The sequence below is a fragment of the Mobula hypostoma genome, chromosome 21, assembly GCF_963921235.1.
Source record: "Mobula hypostoma chromosome 21, sMobHyp1.1, whole genome shotgun sequence".
NCBI lineage: Eukaryota > Metazoa > Chordata > Chondrichthyes > Myliobatiformes > Myliobatidae > Mobula > Mobula hypostoma.
Window position 1 is genome coordinate 7573504 of NC_086117.1, and position 17422 is coordinate 7590925.

The 17422-nt window shown below is 43.8% G+C and overlaps 1 protein-coding gene and 1 long non-coding RNA gene across 2 annotated transcripts in view; one reads left to right on the plus strand and one right to left on the minus strand.

The window, feature by feature from the left end:
* The window catches only part of LOC134359768 (nuclear receptor subfamily 6 group A member 1), a 328226-nt gene that overhangs the window by 273625 nt on the left and 37179 nt on the right, over positions 1-17422 (minus strand). Inside the window, exon 2 of the mRNA XM_063073379.1 lies at positions 11878-11922. Within this exon, the coding sequence (XP_062929449.1) occupies positions 11878-11922 (45 nt within the window). The remainder of the gene's footprint in view (positions 1-11877; positions 11923-17422) is intronic.
* LOC134359769 (uncharacterized) overlaps positions 1-17422 on the plus strand; it is a 118925-nt gene that overhangs the window by 73844 nt on the left and 27659 nt on the right. The gene's annotated exons all lie outside the window — the stretch shown is intronic.

Below are 17422 nucleotides of genomic sequence, written 5' to 3' on the forward strand. Positions count from 1 at the left end.
CTATTGGTAACAATGCTTTAAGGTAATGCCCTTGTATTCTGAATCAAGTGATTGTATTTTCAATTGTCCATACTAGATTGTACATGACGTGATTCAGGGCAGTCTGCTGAAAGAAAGCAATAGTACAAGTCTTAAGTTGCTAAACAGAGACTCCTTTGGCTTTGCAGATGGACGCAAAATGTCCAATGGGCACAATTCTAAGAAATGTGTGGAATTTGCTTTCTGTTCTTAGCACTACATCCTTATGCAACACCATCTAGTTATTCAATTCACTTGTTGTTTGTAGTAGCTTGTTTTTGCCAAATTGGCTGCTGCATTTGCCATGTAACAATTGAAGAGTGCACTTCAAAAGCATTTCCCTAGTCGTTAAGTACTATGGGCCATTTGGAGCATATAATCAGGCATTCTGCAAGATGATTTTATAGACCAATAGGGAAGTCATTTATTTCCTATTGCTCTAAAGTTATTTTGCTAAATCACTAAATGAATAAATTGAATTAAATTAAATTAATTGAATTAAAGGCAGCTTTAGTGCAATTATTGTAATTATTGCCGGCAGGCTGCAAGTAAATGTTTCTATGTTTAAATGAACCAAAACTGTGGATGAAATACAACATCTTTATATCATTTACAGAATTTAATTAGGCAATCATGGTTTTAATTACTCTTTCAACTTCTAACATCAAGTTTTTTTTGCATAGCAATTTGCAGTAAGTAACCCATTGATTTAGCTCAAATCATATATGGCTTCATTGTCCCTTTGTCAGTAGGGAAACCATACTCATCCGTACATTCCAGCTTTAATCTCACCGCAATAATATTGAAAAATATTATGGAAAGTTATTATTAAAAGTGAAAATCTGATATCTTTTAAATCTCAATCTAACCAATATTTCAAGACTCTAAAGAAGTTTTTATTCTATTGAAAAACTTATTTCACCTCATGATCTGAGTCCACTTCCTGGCCTGAATGGGGTACTAAATACAACATTAGCAGATGGTGACTCACACAATACTTGCTGCTATATGCTGAGCAGCTGTCCGGTGAAAGAGCAGATGGCTATAGACAGGCCAAAGTTGATACTGGTCAACATAATTAAAGCTAGTCACCTCAAGGACCCAAATGCATCAAGCAAAAGACTTAACATTTGAAGTAGCTTATGAAATACTTCAAGCAACCCACATCAAAGTTGCTGGTGAACGCAGCAGGCCAGGCAGCAGCTCTAGGAAGAGGTACAGTCGACGTTTCAGGCCGAGACCCTTCGTCAGGACTAACTGAAGGAAGGTTGTTTGCGTTTTTATGAAATACTTCAACAGATTTTAATGCAGCTTTTTACAAATGGGAAGACTGTAGCGATGTGCTACCCACAGAGCTAGAAATAACGACACGCAGTCTGTAAGTTGCACTCGAGATTAGTTTATTCAAACTTCGTGGCACTGGCTTTTACACAGTTCCGTTCCCGCCCTCTCCGGGCGGAAATGACATCAGAGGTGCATTACAAAAGTCTCTTCCCGCGCGTGGGCTTTTTCCCCTTGCTGGTGAAGAAGGCGGCCCAGCGCCATCTTGGGGCTGGCCTCTCTGCCGACACGTACGCCATTTTGTGAGCCGGTTCACCTGTGTAGAAAGTGGGTCACCACATAACCCCTCCCCCCCCCCCGCAGAACCAGCAATACACCCCCCAATGTCCACAGTCCAGATCAGTCTCTGTTTCGGCAGTCTGCCTCTGCGCCACAGTGCCTGAACCTCGACTGACTGCACCAAGTCCACATGGGCCGGCTTGAGTCGGTCCACCGTGAAAACCTCCTCTTCCCCCCAATGTCCAGAACGTACGTGGACCCGTTGTTCCTGATCACCTTGAACGGCCCCTCATCCGGCTGCTGTAGCGGTGCCCGGTGTGCAACCCTTCGTACAAATACAAACTTAGTTCTGCAGGTCTTTGGGTACACAGGTCGGGATCCATCCATGCTGCGAAGTCGGTACGGGGTCCAGGTTGCCGAGCCTTTCGCGTAGTATGTCAAGGACTGCTGTGGGTTCTTCCTCTTGCCCCCTTGGGGCTGGTATGAACTCTCCTGGGATGACCAGGGGTGCACCGTACACCAGCTCGGGTGACGAGGTGTGCAGATCCTCTTTGGGCGCTGTGCGGATTCCAAGCAGGACCCAGGGAAGCTCATCGCAGGCCATGAGAGCCGACTTCAAGTGACGGTGGAAGCATTCCACTAGCCTGTTCGACTGTGGGTGGTAGGCAGTTGTGTGGTGTAGCTGGGTTCCCAACAGGCTGGGCACAGCCAACCACAGGCTGGAGGTGAACCGGGCGCCTCTGTCGGAGGTAATGTGGGCCGGTATCCTGAAGCGTGCCACCCAGGTTGCAATTAGCGCTCGGGCACAGGAATCGGCGGTGGTGTCAGTGAGTGGGACCGCCTCTGGCCACCTCGTGAACCGGTCTACCATAGTTAGGAGGTACCATGCTCCTAGCGACACTGGCAGGGGCCCCACAATATCCACACGAATGTGGTCGAACCTCCAGCGGGTGGGTTCGAACTGCTGCAGCGGGCCTTTGGTATGCCGCTGCACCTTGGCCGTTTGGCACTGCGTGCACATTTTGGCCCATTCACTGACCTGTTTGCGAAGTCTGTGCCACATGAACTTGTTGGAGACCATCTGGACGGTAGTCCTGACAGATGGGTGCGCCAAGCCGTGTATGGAGTTGAAAACTCGCCGCCGCCAGGCTGCCAGGACGATGGGGCGAGGTTGGCTGGTAGCCACGTCACACAGGAGGGTCCTCTCACCTGGGCCTACGAGGAAGTCTTGCAGCTGCAAACCCAAGACTGCGGTCCTGTAGCTGGGCATCTCGTCGTCTGCCTGCTGCGCCTCCGCCAGTGCTGCATGGTCCACCCCCCCCGGGACAGGACCTGCATAGCTGGTCTGGAGAGTGCGTCCGCCACGACGTTGTCCTTTCCCGAGACGTGCTGGATGTCCATCATGTACTCGGAGATGTAGGACAGATGTCGCTGCTGGCGGGCCGACCAGAGATCGGACACCTTCGTTTGTGGTCTGTGAACACAGTGAATGGTCTGCCTTCTAAGTAGCACCTGAAATGCCAGATTGCCAGATATAGTGCCAACAGCTCCCGGTCGAAGGCACTGTACTTGAGTTCAGGCAGTCGTAGGTGCCTGCTGAAGAACGCCAGGGGTTGTCAGCGCCCCTCAATGAGTTGCTCCAGCACCCCACCGACTGCTGTGTTGGATGCATCCACTGTGAGGGTGGTTGGAACATCCATTCTGGGGTGCACCAGCATCGTGGCGTCTGCCAAGGCTTCTTTGGCTTTAATGACAGCGGCCGCGGCCTCTTCGTCCCAGGTAATGTCCTTGCCTTTACCCAACATCAGGGTGAACAAAGGGTGCATGATACGGGCTGCTGAGGGGAGGAAGCGGTGGTAGAAGTTCACCATACCAACGAACTCCTGCAGGCCTTTGACTGTGTTGGGCCCGGCGAAGTGGTGGATTGCGTCTACCTTGGCGGGCAGAGGTGTTGCCCTGTCTTTGGTAATCCTGTGGCCCAGGAAGTCGATGGTGTCGAGTCCGAACTGGCGTTTGGCCGGGTTGATCGTGAAGCTGAAATCACTCAGGCGGGAGCAGAGCTGGCGGAGGTGGGACAGATGCTCCTGATGACTACTGCTGGCTACGAGGATGTCCTCCAAATAGATGAACGCAAAGTCCAGGTCGCGTTCCACCGCATCCATTAGCCACTGGAATGTCTATGCGGCATTCTTCAGGCCGAACTGCATTCGGAGGAATTCTATCAGGCCGAACGGGGTGATGAGTGCTGTTTTGGGGATGTCTTCAGGGTGTACCAGGATTTGCTGGTATCCCCGGACGAGGTCTACTTTGGAAAAGATGCTTGCCCCATGCAGGTTTGCTGCAAAGTCCTGTATGTGCAGCACGGGGTAGCAGTCTGGAGTTGTAGCCTCGTTCAGTGTGCGATAGTCACCGCATGATCTCCACCCCCGGCTGCTTCGGGCACCATGTACAGGAGGGAGGCCCATGGGCTGTCGGACCACCGTACGATCCCCAATTCCTCCATCCTCTTGAACTCCTCATTCGCCAGGCAGAGCTTGTCCGGGGGGAGCCTTCGTGCGCGGGCGTGGAGGGGTGGTCCCTGGGTCAGAATGTGGTGCTGTACTCCGTGTCTGGGCATGGCTGCCGTGAACTGCGGAACCAGAACCGATGGAAAGTCCGCCAGGATTTTGGTGAATTCGTTGTCGGACAGCGTGATGAAGTCCAGGTGTGGGGCCGGCAAATTGGCTTCACCCAGGGAGAACGTCTAGAAAGTCTTGGTATGGACCAGTCTTTTCCCTTGCAAGTCGACCAACAGGCTGTGAGCTCGCAAGAAGTCCACCCCCAGGAGTGGTTGGGCCACAGTAGCCAGTGTGAAGTCCCACGTGAACCAGCTGGCGTCGAACTGCAGCTGCACTGTGTGGGTGCTGTAGGTCCGTATCGTGCTGCTGTTTGCGGCCCTCAGGGTGGGTCCCGGCTCCCTGTTGCGGGTGTCATACTCCGCTGGGGGTAAGACGCTGATTTCCGCTCCGGTGTCGACCAAGAAGCGGCGTCCTGTTTGCCCCAGACGTACAAGAGGCTGTCCTGGTGGCCAACCGCCGTAGCCATTAGCGGTGGCTGGCCCTGGCGTTTTTCCAGGAACTTGCAGGGCGGGCCACAACGGCAGGCTTCTGTGCCCCACCACTGGTGGTAGAAACACTACTGTTCATTGGCCTCCTCCGGCCTCTGGGTTGTGCACGCTCCGTTGCCGGGCATGGTCTGGCCTGCTGTTGGGCGCGTGACTTGGTAATCTGTCCGACAGACGCCCCGCTCTCCCTCTTGGCTTTCCACAGCACTTCTGCCCGGGCCACCACCTTCCAGGGGTCACTGAAATCTGCATCGGCCAGCAGCAGATGTATATCCTCAGGCAGTTGCTCTACATGAAGCAGGGCTTGTGTCCTTCAGCCAGGGCCAGCATCTCGTTCATTAATGCTGACGGCGGCCTGTCTCCCAAACCGCCCAGGTGCAGCAAGTGGGCACCTCACTCACACTGCAAGAGGCCAAAGGTCCCTATGAGCAGCGCTTTGAATGTTGCATATTTGCCTTCTTCCGGGGGTGATGAAATCCTCAACCTGGGCGGCTGTCTCCTGGTCAAGGAAGCTCACCAAATAATAGTAACGCGTGGAATCAGAAGATACCTGCTGAATCTGGAACTGGACATCTGCTTGGTCAAACCACACGCATGGTCACAGCATCCAGAAAGTTGGCAGTTTTAGCGAAACTGCGTGAACAGATGAAGAATCGATCATCTTTGGTCCAAATCCTGTTTGGACCGTCAGGGTCACCAGTGTAGCGATGTGCTACCCACAGAGCTAGAAATAATGACATGCAGTCTGTAAGTTGCACTCGAGACTTGTTTATTCAACCGTCGCAGCACTGGTTTTTACGCAGTTCCATTCTCGCCCTCCCTGGGTGGAAATGACATCAGAGGTGCATTACAAAAGTCTCTTCCTGCACGCAGGCTTTCTTCCCTTGCTGGTGAAGAAGGTGGCCCAGCACCACTTTGGGGCTGGCCTCTCTGCCGACGTGCGCACCATTTTGTGAGCCGGTTTGCCTGCCTAGAAAGTGAGTCGCCACAAGACTATAATATTTCCAAATATAGTCAAAGTCATAATTTAAAAGACGCTCTAATTATACACAATATATAACATTCTCTTTGCCAGAAATTTGGATGACGAATTGTCTCTACTCAAGTTGTTTAACCTGTCCTTTGCCTGATTTGTTATTGTATACATTATTTGACATTTGCATTTTTATTCAAGCCTATATTATGTATAAATGAATTGAGTTTGCTATCCAAACTATGGATTTTCAAAATTCTGAACCTTTTACATTAATTGCAGCCATTATAAATTACTTTATACAAAATACTCCTTTGAGTTTTCAATTAAGGTGAAGGGATGATCACGCAATCAGTATAGGAGGAGAAATCGTAGGCTGGCAATCCGTGATTATATATATGAATTTCCATATAACTATGGTCTCCATTTTTGTAATGCAGAATCACCAGTTTTTTTTTACACAAACATTACAGGGCAAAGAATGAAAGGCATGAAAGGACAAAATATGGGAGCAGCAATAAGCCATGTGACCCTATCAGCCTTCCATGGCATTCAGAGAGATCATAAATATCTGATTTTAGCTTCAGCTCTACTTTCTTGTCCATTCTCCACAACCTACAATCTCACCATATTCCAAATAATAACTCCCCAAATTTGAATATTTAACACCCAAGACCAGAAACGATGAATCTTTCATGTTTAGAGAGCGTATGCAACAAGGTTACAAAAATTCTCAGCATTAAGATTGTTAGCAAGATGAAAAACTGCCACCAATTCATTCCCCAACAAGGAAGATTTGTACCCTACAACAAACAGCTTTTTAAATTACTTCTATTACTCCTTTTATATGCTGCTCAGAGAAACAGGTATCGAAGCAGGTTGCCTATCTCTATAGGGACCACATGCTTGTGCAGTCACACAACTAATAACAGCATTTCCAATCTTACACCTAATGCTTACATCGAATTCTCAAAAGCAGCTCAGCCTCAAGGGTGAGTTGCGCAATCACACTTCAAGGCAGCAGATTCACACATTTCTCCTCTCACAGAATTTTCCACTCATAAGAAATAATTTGCAAACGACTCCATAATGAGAACATAAATGAGCAGTGAAATATACAGTGTTTCACTCTGCAGGCTGCGTTAATGCTGCATTCACCAAACACCTCAGTCAGCATTACAAAACACTTCACTTCATTTTATACATTTTAAGTATATCCTGCACTTACCTAGATTTTGATTTTTGAACTTTTCCTGAATAAATTTTAATTGAAATTAACTTATCAAATACCATTGCATACAGTAATTTTGTGTGTTAAATAAAAAATACCTTTTAGTACACCGCCTGAAACCTGAGGGGGGAGAAGATGGTACCCACTGCCTGAGGGGGGAGAAGATGGCAGTGCAACAGCAGCGCGTGCGGCCACTTCAGTGATGATATCTGTTATCTGTCAAGTAGGGAACCGTGCACAATTCTGATTTGATGGAGACAGACATGAGAGCACAGAGGAACATCTGGAAAACTCCTGAAATGCCCGCTTTGCTGCCGCTGCTACTGTGCGGTAACTGGACTCACCGGAGCTGAAGGCCCCGAAATCTTCAACTTTGCATGTTTCAGCGGCCGGGGAGAGGTCAAAGGCGCTCGGCAGACGATGGCGCTCGGGAGGCTGTATCAGAGAGGCTGCTCGGAAGCACGAAGTTTACGGACGGATGGACTCAGTGTCGGCTGTGGTCGGCTGCTTCCAAGGTATTGGCAAGTTGACGGTGCCTGGAGGTTTATGGAAGGGAGTTTCTCCCTTTTGCCGCCTGCTATCGGGGACTTGGGATCGACTCGGGACTTTGAGACTTTTTTTTTTACTGTGCCCATGGTCTGTTCTTCATCAAATTATGGTATTGCTTTGCACTGCTGTAACCATATGTTATAAATATGTGGCTCTGTCAGTGTTAGTCTTTGGTCTGTCCTGTTTTCTGTGATATCACTCCGGAGAAACATTGTATCATTTCTTAATGCATGTATGCATTTCTAAATGACAATAAAAGAGGACTGAGTGTTCTCATAATCTTAAAAACACAAGACTCAGGTTCCATCCTATACCTTGGTGACTGTGGAAGGTGCTCCAGTTCCTTCCAACATCCCAAAATTTGCAGGTTGGTAGGTTAAATTGACCACTGCAAATTGCTTCCAGGTAATTGAATAAAGAAATTTTTAAAAATGGAATTAATGTAGAATTGATGTGAACAAGTAATTGGTTGTAAAGGGCTGAAGAGCCTGATTCCATTTTGGATCTATAGTATGTGAAACCAGTTTATCAGATATCTATACGATGTGCTTCAAAATAGAATATTTTAATAGAACATTATGGACTTAATTAACAACTGTGGCATTGGACTAGCTACCTGAAGGTCGTGAGTTCAAGCCCCAGCCAAGGCAACATGTTGTGTCCTTGAGCAAGGCACTTAATCACACATTGCTCTGCGACGACACTGGTGCCAAGCTGTATGGGTCCTAATGCCCTTCCCTTGGACAACATTGGTGTCGTGGAGAGGGGAGACTTGCAGCATGGGCAACTGCTGGTCTTCCATACAACCTTGCCCAGGCCTGCGCCCTGGAGAGTGAAGACTTTCCAGGCACAGATCCATGGTCTCGCAAGACTAACAGATGCCTTTACTTTCATTTCTGTGATCCATGTAGATGATATTAAGGTGAACTGCATCTTGAACATTTGCCACATTGCAACTTCACACAATATTAAGTGGTGATAATTAAAGACGTGCTCTGCCTTAACACACAGGGCTGCTTAACAAGATAAAATCCTATGGCCTTAAAGGAAAGGCAGATATGGATAGAGAAATGGCTGACAGGAAGTGAGTGGGAATGAAGGGGGCCTTTTCTGGTTGGCTGCCAATGACTAGTGGTGTTCCTCAGGTGTCAGTATTGGGACAGCTACTTTTCACATAGTTTGTCCATGATTTGGATAATGGAATTGATGGCTTTGTGGCAAATTTTGCAGATGATACAAAGATAGGTGGAGGGGTAGGTAATGGTGAGGAATCAATGCAATTGCAACAGGACAAGACAATTTGGAAGCACGGGCAAAAAAGCAGCAGATGGAATACTGTGTTGGGAAATATACGATAATGCATTTTGGTAAAAGGAATAATAGTGCGGACTACTATCTAAATGGGAAGAAGGTTCAAACATCAGAGGTGCAGAGGGACTTCGCAGCCCTCGTGCAAGTTGGTTAATCTACAGGTTGAGTGTGGTTAAAAAAAAAAGGCCGATGCAATGTTGGCATTTATTTCAAGGGGAATAGAATATAAAAGCAAGGAGATAACACCGAGTCTTTATATGATGCTAGTCAGGCCACACTTGAAGTATTGTCAACAGTTTTGGGCCCTATATCTCAGAAAGGAAGCGTTGTCATTGGAGACAGCTCAGAGGAGGTTCACAAGGATGATTCCAGGAATGAAGGGGTTAACATATGAGCAGCATTTGCTGGCTTTGGGTCTGTATTCGCTGGAATTTAGAAGAATAAGTCAAGATCTCATAGAAACCTACCGAATGTTGGAAGGGTGGATGTGGAGAGGATGATTCCCATAGTGGAGGTGTCTTGAAGTACAGCCTCAAAATTGACAGGCAACCTTCTAGAACAGAGTTAAGGAGGAATTTTCTTTAGCCAGAGGGTAGTGAATCTGTGGAATGCTCTGTCACAGACTGCAGTGGAGGTCAAGTTCATGGGTATATTTAAGGTGGAAGTTGATCATTTCCCGATCGGTCAGTGTGTCAAAGGAGAAGACAGGTGTACGGGGTTAAGTAGGATTTGGGATCAGCCATGATGGAATGGCAGAACAGACTTGATGGGCTGAACAGCCCAATTCTGCTCCTATGGTTTATGGTCTATAGTCTTAAAACTATCCATTAGTATAAAGTTAAAGCAAGTGACATAAGCAGGGCTTCGCTTCCAGCTGGGCTCAATGCCTTCTATGCTCCCTTTGACCGTTAAAATGTGGAAGAACCATCACAAACTCATACAGCCCCCAATGATCCTGAGATTTCAGTCTCTGAGGCTGATGTGCAAGCAGCCCTCAGGAGTGTGACCCACAAATGCACCCAGCCCAGACGGGGTACCTGGCCAAGCACTAAAGACCAATGCCGATCAACAAGCTGGAATGTTCACTGAGGTCTTTAACCTCTTGCTTCAGTAGTCCGAGGTACCTACCTGCTTCAAACGATTCAATTATACGGGTGCCTAAGAAGGATGTGGTAACCTGCCTCCAGTAGCACTCACATCCACAGCGATGATGAAACATATCAACTCCAGCCTGAAAAGCAACTTGAATCTGTTCCAATTTGCCTACCTGAATAACAGGTCCACAGCAGACGCCATCTCAGTCGCTTTTCACTCTACCCTGGGACATCTGGACAGCAAAGATGCATGCAACAGGATGCTCTTTATCGACTATATCATCCATCATCCCCTCAAAAATAATCAATAAGCTCCAAGACCTTGGCCTAAATACCTCCTTGAACAATAGAATCCTCAATTTCCTCACTTGCAGACCCCAATCTCCATCAGCACAGGTGCACCACCAGTCTGTGTGCTTAGCCTCCTGTTCTACTCGCTTTACACTTATGACCGTGTGGCTAGGCACAGCTCCGATGCCATATTCAATTTTGTTGACACCACCACTATCGTAGCCCGAATCAAAGGTGGTCATGAATCAGCATGTAGGAGAAAGACTGAAAATTTGGCTGAGTACCATAACAACATCCTCTTACTCAATGTCATCAAGACCACGGTACTGATTATTGACTTTAGGAAAAGGAAACCAGAGGTCTATGAGCCAGTCCTCAGAGGTGGAGAGGGTCAGCAACTTTAAATTCCTTGACGTTATTGTTTTGGAGGAGCTGTCTTGGGCCTAGCATGTAAGAAGGCATAGCAGCTCTTCTACCTCCTTAGGAGTTTACGAAGATTTAACATAAAATCTAAAACTGACAAACTTCTATAGAAGTGTAGTGGAGAGTATACTGACTAGCTGTATCACAGCCTGGTATGGAAATATCAATGCCCTTGAATGGAAAATCCTACAAAAAGCAGTGGATACAACCCCATCCATCATGGGTAAAGCCCCCCCGCCACTATTAAGCACATCAACAGGAAATGATGCCACAGGAAAGCAGCATCCATCATCAGTGACCCCCACCATCCATGACGTGCTCGCTTCTTGCTGCTGCCATCAGGTAGGTAGTACAGAAGCCTCAGGACTCACACCACCAGATTCAGGAACAGTTACTGCGAAAGGGGACAACTTCCTTCAATCAACTTCACTTGCCTCATCATTAAAATACTCCCACGTCATATGGGCCTATTTTCAAGGACTTTTCATCTCATGTCCCAGATATTTATTGCTTATTTATTATTTCTTTCTATTTTGTATTTACCCAGTTAGCTGTCTTTTACACACTGACTAAACACAAGTTGCAGTTTTTCATCGATTCTGTTATTGTTATTATTCACTGAATTCATTGAGTATGCCCGCAAGATAATGAATCTCAAGAGTTGCATATAGTGACGTACATCTACTTTGATAATAAATCTACTTTGAACTTTGGAAATGATTCACTTCCTGTTTAAAAAAAACATGGAAAGTAATTTTATGTAAGCCACCAGGTCTTAGTTTAAAAATTATGACATTAGGCTGAAATATGGATTTCTAGTTAGGCACTGGAATGGTTTCAAGCTAATTAAATTCCAAAAAAAAATCACTCATTCTACTGACAGGAGAAGAGGAAAGGCAGATTACTGGTGCCTTAAAACCAGTTGCTCCAGGCAGACGGGACTCATCAGCTCATCTCAGAGAAGGAAAACTCACATCTCAACCTTTGCTATCTTACAACTATATCTATTCATAGAGAAGGCTTGAGGAGTAAACCCCAAGGAAAAATCCGAGCTGGAATCTCCAAGGCAAAACCACTGAGTTCAATGCTGACTGGCAATTCCGGAGATGCCACTGATTCCAAACTGGATCAGTCTCTGCCGTTCCTTTGGATTCATCAGATGCATGGAGAGGGAGAGCCTACTGCATGGGCAACAGCTTGCTCTCCATATTGTACTGACCTGGTATACGTATGACAGCTAGGACACAACATCCTGACCTCCCTCTATACTAAAATGCAAACATCATTCTTGCATAATATGGAAATATGCAGAAAAAGAACTTACTGGTATTAGACTGGTCATTTTCCAGTGGGTGGTCTTCATAAAAACCTGCAAGAAAAATATACAAGTTACAATTTCTGCCCACAATTCATTTCTGTCATTAATTAACGCTTAAAATTTGTCTTTATTGCTTTAATCTTAACATTCCTTTTTACTGTTTAAAATTGCCTTCGTTTTAATTGCTCAATTCCAAACAGAAATATAAGCCTCAAAAGTAGCAAAATATAATACATAATAAGAAAATCCGTTAAGAATAAGAAAAATCCTTTAATAATAAGAAAGTCCCAACATACCAATGCAGTTATAAAGAAGGCAAGACAGCAGCTATTATTTCATTAGGAGTTTGAAGAGATTTGGTATGTCAACAAATGCACTCAAAAACTTCTACAGATGTACCGTGGAGAGCATTCTGACAAGCTGCATCACTGTCTGGTATGGGGGGAGGCTACTGAACAGGAGCGCAAGCAGCTGTAGAGGGTTATAAATTTGGGTTACGTCCACACTAGACCGGATAAATCTGTAACAGAAGCTTTTTCTCTTTGTTTTGACCCACCGTCCACACTGAAATGGCGTTTTCCTCCCCCGAAAAAGGAGATTTTCTAAAACACTCTCCAGAGTGTTTAAATCTGAAAACGCCAGTTGGCCATTGTAGTGTGTACGGGGTAACCAGCTAATTTTAAAACCGCTGTCATGATGTGCCGGAACAAATGGTGGCGGCAGCGCGGCATTTCATTGTTTTCTTGAACACAACCTCCAACACCACAACAATATCTGACAATAGATGTGCAACATCCTAATGTAACATTGTATGGAAATACAAGATAACACTGATGCAGACATGTTTTATACATTTAACAAGGTGCTGTATTAATGTATTGCTTGTGCAAACATTCAATAGATGCAATTGTCACTTTTGCCCAGTAACTCGTTTTACTGCACGTTAAATACAGCAAAATAATACACAAAGACATGGCAAAAGTAAAGGCAAACAAATGAGGTAACAGCAAATTTCACTTTTGTCCAGTAACAAGCTTTATTGTATTTAGTTGTAGCTGTCGTCCCTTTCATCGGTAAAGAGACTATGGCTGTAGGAAATGTTTCTGGACAAACACGCACCAAGTCTTTGGTTTGGCAATTTCCTTTTAAGTTTTTCTAGTCTGTAACTGGACAAATGAGCACCAAGTGTACCATTTTCTCTTCGCTTGTTTTCAGTGTGTCCTGCACATACCCAGTAGGAGGAGATTTGCCCAAGTATCCGTTCTAATGTGAACGAAAGTATTTTCAAAAACGCCTGGTGTGGACGCCTATCGTTTTAACGTGAAACCGACGTTTCCAAAATTATCTGGTCTAGTGTGTGGAAGTCGAATCCAGATAAAGTCACTCAGAGACTATAAGTATAAACCTTTTATTCAAAGCCTCCGGGGCACTTCAGCTAGTCGCTCAAACAGGAACAGTCTGTGACTGTTCCTGCTCGGTCCACCAACTGACTGGCAGGTCCTCTTACAGAATAGACATAGTTGTTCAGATACCCCCCACATAAGACAGGCTGGAGCCAGACTTATCTATGTGCATGGCAATACCGAAAGACAAATTACAGAATAGGTATAATGGCTCACATACACAGAACAGGTTGCAGCGGTCTTATCTATGTGTATGACTGCACATGGAGACAAGGACCTTGAAACACTGTCTAACTCCAAGAAGAAATATGGTTCAGCATGGCTTAGCACATCTGTTGATCATCAGCAGCTTCTTACAGAAAAACAGGCTGCTATTGTTTATCTGACCATGTTAACCCTCTACATACTTTATCACTAGCCTACAAAGTACCTAGGACATCTTCAAGGAGCGGCGTCTCAGAAAGGCAGCATTCATTATAAAGGACCTCCACACACAGGGCATGCCCTTTTCTCACTGTTACCACCAGGTAGGAGGTACAGAAGCCTGAAGGCACACACTCAGCAATTCAGGAACAGCTTCTTCCCCTCAGCCATCCGATTCCTAAACGGACATTGAACCCTTGGACATAGTATTTCTGGTTTTCGCACAATATTTTATACAATATACATATACTGTAATTTAGTTATTTATTTTTCTTCTATATTATGTACTGCATTGAACTGCTGCTGCTAAGTTAACAAATTTCACGTCACATACCAGTGATAATAAACCTGATTCTGTTTCAGATGTTGCCTTTCCTCATTATTTCAAGGTGCTAATAGGTATTCACATCCAAACATTACTTCAGATGTTGCCTGAATTTTATCTTTGGAACAAACATTTATTTGTTTTTCAGGATAACTTTACATTTCATTTCCAAACAGAAACCGAACATACTAACATGTATATGTACACCTTTAATACAGAAAATATCTCAAGGCACTTTGAGGAAGGGTTTTTTTTTAAAAGTGATGCTAAACCAAAAGAACAAAGATTAGAAGAGATACTAAAACAAACTAAATTGACTTGTGCTAAAGGAGGAAATGTAACTGGGAAGGAAAATACCAAACACCAGAGCCTGCTGCCCAGAACCCAAAATACATTACTATCAATGGTGGAATAATGAGAATGGAATCAAGAGGAAACAGCATTGGAGGAATTGTCTGAGGTCGGAATAAGATGAGTGTTGGATGGTTGGGTAGGTTTTTACGCAAGCCGGGAAGGGTCAGGAAAGGATCAAAATTTCAAACAAGAGACTGGGGGTGCCGGAATCTGAAACAACTTGCTGCATGAATTCACTGGATTAAATAGTATCTGTGGGAGGAAAAGAACTCTCAAAATTTCAGGTCGAAACACTGCATCAAAATGTTAAAACTATACAGAATATTGCATGAATATTTTTGACAATTATAAGCTTAAAGTCTTCTTTTATGTCTAGCTAAAGAAAACTATCTCACTGAAGACTGAATATTGACCAAACAGAAATTGCAACAAAAAGCTTGACACATACATTAAGGTGCTGGTTGGTCACAAGATGGCAGATAATACTGAGAATAAAGCACATGAATGACAAAGGGGAATTGGAAACAAGTATTTGGGAGACTTTGGAAATGGGGGACTTGGAATTCAAATAACAATCAAGCCTACAGCTAAATGACGTCTCAAATGAACTGGCCAATGGAACATTAAACGATAATTTGGCTGAACACAAAGGCTACAGGGAATTAAAGGCATTGAGAAAAGATAATCAGAAAATGGTGGTAAAGACTGCAGTAATGTGGAAATATGGTTGGAAGGATAGTGAGTCCCAAGAGGATGAGCATGGAATTTGGGAGCTAACAAGAGATTCAAAGATTTTTTGGGGGGAGGGGTTTAAAGTCCAAAGAAAGAAGATTCTAAAGGGAAGGATCATTTGAAGGGGATCCAGAAAGGAAATCAGTCAATAATTACGTCTCCAAAAATGACACTGATCTCATGGTCAAACCAAACTCAAGATTTCACAGTTGTACTAAAGAATTTCCAGTGGTGGTTTGCTTAATAAAAAAAGGACCAAAATAAAGCCATTTGGGTCACTAAAATGAAAATACATCAGAAATACAGTCAAGGCATGAAGACAAGAGGCAACAAACAAAACACAAGCTTGGGTCATAGTCTGCTTACTGCAAAATTTATCTCTAAGTGCAACAAAATATTTTGTACAATAATACTGTTGTAAGATAATTATGAAGTGAAATAGTTGAACATACACTCAGAGGCCACTTTATTAGGTACATCTGAACACACGTTCCTTAATGTAAATATCTAATTAGCCAATCACATTGTAGCAACTCAATGCATAAAAAACATGCAGACATAATCAAGAGGTTCAGATGTTGTTCAGACCAAACATCAGAATGGGAAAGAAATGTGATCTAGGTGACTTTGACTGTGGAATGATGTTAGTGCCAGACGGGATGGTTTGAGTATCTCAGAAATTTCTGATCTGGGATTTTCATTACAACAGTCTCTAGAGTTTACAGAGAATGGTGTGAAAAACAAAAAAAGGTGAGCAGCACTTACAGGGAAAAAACACCTTGTTAATGAGAGAGATCAGAAGAGAATGGCCAGACTGGCTCAAGCTTACAGGAAAGTGACAGTAACTCAAATAATCACACATTACAACAGTGATGTGGAAAAGAGCATCTCTGTCGAACCTTGAAGTGAATGGGCTACAGCAGCAGACAACCAAACATACACAGTGGCCAATTTACTGGAGGTTCCTTCACTTAACCAAGAGTATCAAATTCAGTCTAATGCAGTTGAATATTTTCATCTCAGATACACAAAACAAAATCCAATTCCTAGTTGATCATTCCTTATAAGAACATCTCAGGTAAACAAAAATGTATGTAAAATAAAACTGTATACTTTGACTAATATGTGTATTTTCTTTGAAAGAAATTTTCTGCAAATTTGTTTTGAAATTCCTTAGTTATTTATGTGACTGGACATGTACTAAAAATGACTGTATCAAAGCAGTAAAATAAAGTTGCATGATGACTTAGAAAATATTCAACGTCTTTTCAAACAAACTTCCTATGAAAATTCTGCACACATGCAAACACACTACTTTTTATTTTCTGTAATACATGCACACCTCTTGACTCTACAAAATTCACTTCAACTTTCTAGCAATTCATGGTGACGTTGATAATCTATAGAGTTGAGCTGAAATGAATGTCAGAGTTTCTGTTAGTCTGGCAAGGACCAGATTTTCCATTCAAATTATCAATTGCCTGGTATAATTTAGCTTTAAATAATGTTAGTTTCCAATTTGGCCCATTTCTTACCTACAAAAGGTTAAATGTTCACAGTGTCAAAATTAACCTTTGCACTAATATTATGGAGGTCAAAGTCTTTTTTAAAAATGATTATTGCAGACTATAATAAAACATTATAAAAGTGCAACAAAAGGAATGAATTTCTAGAGTACTGAGTTCAAAATTTTCTTGAGTAACACATGAACCAAAGAGCAACATTTTTCAGGTTATTCTACCATAACATTGGAGACTTTTCTTGATGCATTAACTATTTGGCTAGAGTATGAACAATAAAAGCAACTTTACAACAGGAACAGGTTTCCCCCGCCACTCGAAGGTAGAGCGTTCCTATGAAACGGTTCGTAAGCCGAAATGTCGTAAAGCGAAGAAGCAATTACCATTTATTTATATGGGAAAATTTTGTGAACGTTTGCAGACCCAAAAATAACCTACCAAATCATGACAAATAACACATAAAACCTGAAATAACAGTAACATATAGTAAAAGCAGAAATGATATGATAAACACACAGCCTATATAAAGTAGAAATACTTCTCTACAACGATTGCCTGCACAGATCTCCACAGCGAAAATCTCACACAAGCGCTCTCGGCAGAAAATCTCACTCAAGCGCTCTCGGCAGAAATGCACCTCCAGTAACCTTTAAGCTATGAGGCTGTCAAATCTACCAAATAACACGTAAAAATACACAGCCTATATAAAGTAGAAATAATGTATGTATAGTGTAGTATCACTTACCGGAATCGGGAAGACAGCTTGCCGAGCAAATTGATGATGGTGTGTTAGG